Below are 9062 nucleotides of genomic sequence, written 5' to 3'. Positions count from 1 at the left end.
AAGACCTGGATCAGACAGCAGGTGTTTCTGCAAAGCATCAGACACTACCCATATGATATCCACCCCAATAATTCTCATGAGAATTACACATGTAACAAAAGGAAATCATAAAGTAAATTCAGCGACCCCTGACCACAGCACAGTTCTTTCAATGTTGAGACGCATTACTGGAACTATAACTTTCTTACTGTTCTCTTCATATCCGGGGAGGGGCGACTGACATCAGGAGAGGTTGGAGTAGGCACCAGATGGTGGGTACAGTCGACGCCCAACAATAAAAAAATATTTTTTTAAAGAAAAGAGAAGAAGGACTAATATACAAGAACAGAGTCCCAAACCCAACAACTAGATGGCGGAATAATGCATAGTATGTGAATCCAGAAAAGATTCATGCTGAAAAACCATTCTTGCTGTAATCATGATACAAAACCATTCTTGCTGTAATCATGATATAAATAGCATGCATTTGCACTCAGGTACTGCATAATAAAGACCTACGGATATAAAACTGTACATGTGTACTGTTTTGTGGTCTGACTAAGGGCATCCCACACATTCGCTGCCATGTCTTTGGCAGGTATGATTGCAAATCTCCAAACCGACCCAGTCAACTACATATTCCAAGGCAGGGTACAAGGAAGGACCAGATGTTCTCTTCTGCTCAGGATCCTAGGCTAGGACTGCAGAGCCTGAAAGATGAGAGAGATCTACCAGATGTGAATAAAAACTCAGTAAATAGCAAAATACCCGGGCAGCACAAGACTGAATATGGATTTTTAATTCGCCCAATGAAATCTGGTAGTATCTCAGAAAGAGCTGCCAATACGGTCATCTAAACCTTTTGGTTGTGTTTCCCCATAACCAAGAATATGACAAAAAAAGCAGAAAAAACAAACCAACTGTTTAAGTTTATATTTATTACGGCTTGGAGGGAGAGAAAAAAAAACTTTAATTTAAAACCATCCTAGACGGATAAAGGCAATAATTTAGCGTTCCATGTTAAAATAAGCGACCAGCCTGACAACTTCAGTTTACTAGCCTGTCGTGAAAATTCAGGGCATAGAGTAATACAACAAATTCTCATTTTTATTTCAGAATTTTAATATTCATCTGAATGCAGCTATGAGATTGACACACTTTTACCCCCGCCCACCCCTCCCCGGCAACTTTCTACAGATAAAGCACAATTGAAATGCCTAATAAAAGGCAAATAATAATATTAATATTGATAAAAAAGTCATATTACACCCAAAAAAAGTCTATCAACATCTCATGTCTTGCAATCAGTGTAATACCAAGCCAATGTTCCCATCAAAAAAAACATCTCATGAAGGGGTGCAGAAAAAGACAACCCTTTAGGAAAACATTATCAACAAATATCGAACACAAACTACAACGTATGATAATTACTTTTTTTCCTCTCATTTAGAACCAGACTACAAGATAAGAAAACACAGAAACAGTTACAATGTTCTCAAGAAGTCCGCACAAAGGTATGTCCAGGCAGATAATATTTTACAATACAGGGCATACATGGTTCAGAAGTGGAAAGTGATAAAACAGAGACCAGCAATGGGGGTAGTGTAATGTACAAAGCCCCAATGTATTTGCTATCGACTTTACACGTGCTGCAGTTCTTTTTCCTTTGTCGCCTCTAACATGTAAAAGGAGGTGATTTGTTTTCACACAGTGAGCCTGCCGTACAGCAAGTACACGTTTCTTAATTATGTCAAAATTAAAAAAAAATAGATATATATATCTTAATCCAGTTCCCAAGCACATTACAGCGGAAGCCCTGATACGATCGCATCTTTTAGAACAAGATATTGGCTTGAAGAGATCACAGTTTCAAAGTCTCAGGTCAGAATGGCCTCTTATCGTTCGTTCTGTTCCTGGATATAAACGAAAGCTGTCATTTCTACATCACGAAATGATGTCTCCTTGCACCAACAGGTGAACATGAAGCAGGGGAGGGGTGCAGTGTGTGCCTAGCCAAGTGCGCACCCATGCCAGGGTTACGAACAACAGGATCGCAACAAATTCTTGAGGATACAATCCTACATGGGACCCTGGCCGCATTAAAAGTATAGTGTAGGGGTTTTCATAGAGGGGTGGCGAACTGCTCAGTCCAAGAACAATCCCTCCGCAAAGCATGCTTTGTAGCTGGATGAGGGAGGACGTGCTATGCTGTGCTGCAAAAAGAAAAGACGTTCTTCGGGAAGAAAGCCACCAACTGTAAATGTCCAGTTTCTTAAAAAGAAAAAAATTGCTACAACAGAGACAACAGGAGCTTTTTGGGTCTCTAGCCTAGCTTCCTTGCGTAGCACAGCACAAACATACAACAAGTTTAAAAGGACAAAACCAGGAGGTTGATTTGGGTGCCAGAGGCTTCCATTTGTTTCCAAAAAAAAAAGAAAAAAGTGTCATGTACATACAGAAATCCTTCCAGAAGAAGGATCGATCAGGTCTTGAATTTTTTGTCTTGTTGTCCTTCATGTTTTATGGAATAAAAAGTTCAACCTTTTTATTGCATGAAACTAAAACCGAGGTGCTTTCCCCTCTGTCTCCTTGCCCATACACATAGCTTCTTCTTGCATAAATTCCTTAATCTTGGGAGTTGGCAGCTGACGCTTTCTTTTCCTGAAGAATAGGAGGGGAAATCACACGCTCATCGTCATGCTGGGAGAGTACTGAAAGAGAGCCATACAGAACATAGCTGGTAAGAACCACAGTAAAATTATAAGCGACAATGTGAAATAAAAATAGGCGAGAATTGCATGCCCAACACCAACTGGGAAAAGTTAATACAAATATAGATCCAGTCTTCAAATGACAAATGCTAGCACATAATTAAATAAATCTAACATCTAAACTGACAGGCAGTTACTTTTAGTTTATAGTGCAAGTAAGTCTATGGTATTTCTATAGTGCGAATCTAGCCAAAAGAAAGGGGGGTGATGCATACATAATGGTAACTAGAACAGTGAAAGGGGTGTTTTAAAAAGGCCAAGACTATGATAGTCCCTAAGCAAACTCTTGTACTAACATAGCAGTACTTAGAAGAGGTCAACAAACCAAACTTGATAATATCAGGGTATCTACTGGCTTTGGTTCAAACTTTTCTCAGCGATGAATGTTGATGAAGAGTTGGTGGCATGTAGGACCATGGGTTTGGAGGCATATTTTGACTCTTATAATACGACTAGAAATTGTAAAAGCTATTCAAAACTCAACTTGATCAATTATCATTTCTCTTTGTGTGAAGTGGGATGTGTTGGAATTCTGATATGGGCTAAATGTACACATCCTCCACCGTAATTCTCAAGCCCTACTACTCCAAATTAACACAATCTATAAAAGGGTGGCTCACGTTTCCGACTAAAAGGCAAACCCATCTGGTTTATTTCTGTTCCTTCGGTATAGTTTAAAAACACGATCTATTAATGACGCTTTTATTGCACTAGCTGACCACTCCCAGGACCACAAAAAATCACTTTCTCAGTCATCATACAAACGAAGCAGATGCTTTTCAAAAAATTTGTGTTGCTTTCAGTATAGGATAATCAGGTGACATCAGGACAGAGACCAAGCCCAATACCATGGTGTGAACTGAGCACAGTTTATGCTGGTAGAATACAGGGCATAATGAAGTATGTAATTTACTATGTCAAGGTCCCCAGAGAGAAGACTAGGACCCACTCAAAGCTGACATCTCTTTAACTGCATTATTTACAGGATATCCCAGCAGGTAGGTGAGGGTGCATGTGGGAGCCTAGAGCAGCAGTGCCTTGGCTGTTAACCACTAGACGAAACAGGTTTTTGGAGGGCTGAAAGAAAAATACCAATGTATATCCTACAGAAAGGAAGGATGTTGCAAGAGCTGAGGATGTACCCTGTTCTTGTACGACTCAGGGCTGTGCTTTTGTATAACTGCATGTTTAAGAGACAATGAGTGGAACTTTATAGTAGGTTTGAGTTAGTTCCGACCTGGTCTCTAGAAATGTATGCCTCTGAATTCCAATGAGAACTTTTTTTTTAAAGATGGGTATGTAGGATAAAAGCAAACCAAACACTGTCTAAATTCCTCTGCCATGAGTGGCACAACATGCCCGTTTTCATGAAACCCCATAGACCCACACCTCCTGGTAAGCAGCCTTAGTCCAGGGAGGTCACACATTTATTTGGTGTCATTAGTCTGATAGCAGAAATGGAGGCACGTTAAGCTCCTCTTGAAGTATGTCACTGTGGCATTCCAAATATGTTTAACACTTAATTGAGCAAAACATCTACTGTCTGCACCACTGGGACCAGTATAAAAGGTTCACCCTCTATACCACACCCACAAAGAGGGGCATGCTTTGTCGAAAACATAAGGGCACAGAGGAGGAACAAGCAGTGTGCTGACGTCCTTTTACAGTGAATTGCAAAAAGGAAGGGAGCTACCCCGATTCTCGGAAAAGGGACAGGGTAGCAATGTAGGAAAACACAAAATGTCCCTTTCCAAGGAACTTAATTTTAGGCACAATTTTCCATATCCGATATGGAGAATTTTGCCCAAAATTAAGTTTCTTGGAAAGGGACATTTTTGTGTTGTCCTTTTACAGTGAAACAGCAGAAACAGTGGTGTTGTGGTACTGTATAGCATACTGCTAGCGGTGCAGGATCCCAAAGCCTTTTTACACAGTATTCAATGTTCTGACTAGAGAGTTATAGATTTAATATTGTGGCTTCCGAGAAATACATTGGATTGCAAAGTACTGTTTAAGTAGCACCTCATTTTATGCCCCATATCATCTTTGTCTCCATATTCACATTATGGTAAAGTACACGTGACCGGTAGGCTCCTCTCAGTCACTGAAGAACATAGAATACTTTTGCGCAGCACTTCGAATAATTACAGTTGCAATGTCATCCAGACACATGCCTCAGATAGTAATCCATGGCTGGCTTTCGAAAATCTACCCCTCGGTTTTGAGTCACGTAGCTTACTTGCTTGGATGTGTAAGAACCACTAACATTATCCCACATGGTCAAATTCAGACTGTTTTGAAACGCACTAAACATACATCAATACAAAAAAAATCAAAACTTGAAACACACTATCGCAGAATACAGTGACCATTTTGCAAATAGTGTGAAAGCAAGGTGGTAATCTGAGGGATTGAGGAGAAAGCAGAAATCATTTCATCATGATATGATGGGAGAAGAGTCTAAAAATCATAGGAAAGATTGTAATTTCACCTAAAGAACACATTTAAGACTCTGTATTCTGCAATAGTCCTTGCAGAGCCCAGAAGCCAAATAGAAGCTTCCATTTCTATTCAATCTACGTTCAGTCTAAGTTGTTACTAGATACATTCGAAAAGCAAGGAATGCAAGCAAGTTCCATGAGACTCACGTTTTCATTCTGAAAAGAATGGAGGAAGTTTCCCCCTAGTTCCCCGTCATCTCTTGGTGTTCCTGGAGGATTGCTAATACCACTTATGTTGTTTGGAGAGTTCTGCAAATAAAGAAATCATGTTAGGGTTGCAACCACAGGCTTGTCATCTCTTGGAGTACATGGCTCAACTGCCTTCTAGTGTATGCTTTTAGAAGCGTTGGTTTGACGTCAGTCCTTCCTTCAATTGTTATTTACAGTTACAGCATTGCAGCCAGTGCCTATACCAGTTGTTAAATACCCTCATCCCAAGTTATAGGTGTGGGCCTATAAGGAGATGGGGGACATTTAACAAAAGTTATAGTAAGAAAGAGAATCATTGGAATGAGGGAGCAAAACATCTATGCTGGCCAATATTGGTTCTGAAACACTGTACTGACTTCAACAGAGCTCCCAAAATTCCAATTTTCTAATAAGAAAGACATTATTAATATGAAATGCTAAATCGTTTTTTAATAATACTATTCTTTTAATGTAGTGCTTTTAAAAGCGGTCACAAATTGAATTTATTTTCGACATACCATATTCTATACCCTTTATATACTACAAGTACGCACATGTAAAACAATCTCCAGTCTGCTGCGTAAACCCTTTTAAACTTAGCATGGAAATTCTGCAGTATCTATTGCCTATGACAACAGTTCACCACACACAGAGTGCTGAAACCTCTTTCCTGAAGTAAAGGGCTCAATGTACTAACTATGACCTGTGTGTACACTCCAGGATGACATTTTAATGCAGTAACTACAACTTACTTTTGAAAGTCCATCTATGTCGCCGGACCCTAGAAGAAAAGAGAATAACTTTCAGCCCAAGACAAGTGTTACTTATTAAAACTTGCCTAAATTTAAAGGTAGGTCCAAATACATTCCTTACATTATTCACTCTAAAGAGGGGTTTATATATAGTTTTCATGCTGGTGGATCAAACTTAAAAAAATAAACATTACATTGCATCCTATAAGCACCCGCTGGAAAACCAGCATGTAGGCTGCCCATATATTAGAGGCCACTAAGATCTTGTTTCTACTTTTAAACAGTGACATTTCCATCCTTAAGTTCAACTAAATCTACCTAATCACATGCGATAGTGTGCCAACTAAACATCGCTGAGTACATCACAATTTTGCAGACACATCATTCGTTCTGTTTATTTTTCTTGAAGAACACAAAATCAAAATTTGAAGTAGAGATATACCCCTAAATAAATTAGCACAATATTTCATCGCATGGGCTTTCAAGTTCTGATTGTTTAACTTTGTTTCACCCAGATTTTCCTTTCACTTGACAAAGTAATATCAGTTCTCACTGAAAAATGAGCCTGAAAGTCTCCTTTACACACCTGCTCTTCTATGAATAGAGGAGCTGAAACAAGTTACCTAGCTGGTACAATAGCTTGCAACTTGGAGTGCTTCTAGTTTCATGTGCTGAGCATTATTCCGCTATCGAGTACTTGGTTCCAGTACTATGTTATTTTTAGCAGGAGCCTAATATACAGCACACATGCTGCCTGATGCAAGGCATATTGTTGACTACAATTAACATAAAAGGGCTTCGAGCCCACCCATTGCCTACCATTGGCTGGTTTTCCTTGTCACTTTAATGTATTTGTTGATTTGGGTCCCAGCTTGTCAATCTTCTCTTAATTTCTCCCTTGGATCATTGCCTCTTTACCATTATTTGATAGGCTGGCATCTCTGCTTCCATTGCTTGCTTTCCAAGCGCTACCTTTTCGGTTTTCTTTTGTGTACAGTACCCCATGCGAGCGAGTGTGTTTTAGAGCTGTTACCCTTGGGTACTTCGCTCCCTGTGTTGCTCTCCTTTACCTGCCCCCTCCCTGTTGAGCTTGTCTGTGTGCTTTTCCCCATCGCTTCCCTCTCCCAACTGCTCCCTCCGTGTTGTTTTCCCATCATTCCTGTCCCCTACTGCTTTTTCGTCCGTCCGTGTTGCATTTGCATCCAATCCATCCACCCTGCACAGTGTTGCTTTCAATTTACAAAAAAACAACAAAAAACGCTTTTAGATGTGTGCTATTTTTCTTTTTTTTTAAATGCCAGCATCATTTTGTAGTCGGGCGCATGCGTGGTGTATGTGATTATAAAAGGAGACGGTTAAGAGTCTTGAAGGAAAAAAATAGCGGACCAGACGTCCATCCCTTTAGGGGCTCGGGAGTGAGGGGGTTCATAGTAAATACTAGGATGCCCAATAATCCATGCCCCAGTCCAGATGTTCCCCAGGAACAGATCAATACTACTGATCTGCAGCCAGCTCTAGTTCGGAAAAGGGTGTGTTCGGCAGATAGGAATGGTTGGCCACAATCTTTTCATCCCTGGTCTAGTCCACTTTCATGGGAACCCTTTACAGTTGCCTGGTGGCAGCAGCCCTCACCATGTGTCTGCACTCAGAGTTCTACCTTAGTAAGGAGGTGTTGGCCAAGAGGGTCAGTCAGCTATGATATTCCTAGGCTAGCTTAGGAACAGGTGTTCCTAAGCCAGCCTCTGAGGTCAGAGAAGTTTCAGACTCCCTAATTAACAAGGTAATATACTGGTTTAGAACAACAAGACAACGTTATGCACTAATCAGGAGTGATATTATTGGGGTAGAAAGGTTGTGTACCACTGATCACTTATGATAAACTGCATATCACCTTTGTTGATAATGATTTGGTAGAAGGTCTTATGGCAGTCGAAGCACGTAGCATCTCCAATGCAAACACACAGATCCAAATCAAATTTTGTGACCCCGCTATGTTGAGAGTTGGGTCTCACAAGGGTCAAGATTGGGAAGGAGGCAGTCAACAGTGGGTCAACTGCAGTCTCGCACTGACGGCAGCCTAAGTCACCCTTCTGCTGTAAGTCTGTTAGGGCTCTTGTGGAGGAAGAGCTGATCCATCCTCTAACAGCTCAAACACTGATCAATCCACTACATCTGGATAGGGGGACACACGTACGAAGTACAGGAGATAGATTGATGGATCAGATCTTGCTTTCAGAGAGTATGCTAGCATTGGGGGTAGCACCATAGGGGAATTAGACTCCCCGCTCTTAAATGGGATTTTAAAGCTCCAAGATTTCCACATTAAAATATTGTCAAGGAAGGTAGCAGGATTAACCAAGCTACTGGAGGCGGATGATTGGGGTGTTTTCATTGAAACATTTGATATCTGTCTCTTCCAAGAGACATGGTGCCTAGCCCTTGCCCAGAAAAGTGGGTATACATCTCTCTATGTGAATGCAAGTTAATCTGCAAGGGGTATACATATATGTATATAGACACATTAATCAATGCCATGGGGGCAATGCGATGGATCAAACCTATTTTGTCATCGACACTGTCCCAAGAGCCCTAAGGGCAGCAACAGACAGCTCTTACTCAGGCGGTTAGACTCCAGGTACATACTCCTGTTGAACTCCAAGATCCCACAGGGGTTAAATTAAGATGAAGCACTATACGTTCACCTCTAGCTCCCTATCACTCTCCTAACCAGGGTGTTCAGATTAATTTTATTCACAGGGTTTCACACTCTATTTACATTTTGGTTTTATTTATCTTTTGGGTATAGCAGAATAGTGGTTTGGCTGTACAGATGAAGAGTATAAAATGTAAGGGCATATGATGGCTTTACA

The 9062-nt window shown here is 40.6% G+C and overlaps 1 protein-coding gene across 4 annotated transcripts in view; it reads right to left on the bottom strand.

The window, feature by feature from the left end:
* Nucleotides 1-897: 897 nt before the first annotated feature.
* SSBP3 (single stranded DNA binding protein 3) overlaps nucleotides 898-9062 on the bottom strand; it is a 339288-nt gene continuing 331123 nt past the window's right edge. For all 4 annotated transcript variants that reach the window (XM_085602561.1, XM_085602562.1, XM_085602560.1 and 1 more), the window contains 3 exons: nucleotides 6193-6221; nucleotides 5399-5500; nucleotides 898-2690 (listed from right to left, as the gene is read on the bottom strand). In XM_085602561.1, coding sequence (XP_085458687.1) covers nucleotides 2661-2690; nucleotides 5399-5500; nucleotides 6193-6221 — 161 coding nt within the window. In that variant the 3' untranslated portion in view covers nucleotides 898-2660. The remainder of the gene's footprint in view (nucleotides 2691-5398; nucleotides 5501-6192; nucleotides 6222-9062) is intronic.

The sequence above is a fragment of the Triturus cristatus genome, chromosome 4_2, assembly GCF_964204655.1.
Source record: "Triturus cristatus chromosome 4_2, aTriCri1.1, whole genome shotgun sequence".
Classification (NCBI taxonomy): Eukaryota; Metazoa; Chordata; class Amphibia; order Caudata; family Salamandridae; genus Triturus; species Triturus cristatus.
This window is presented reverse-complemented; position numbering and strand designations above follow the sequence as displayed.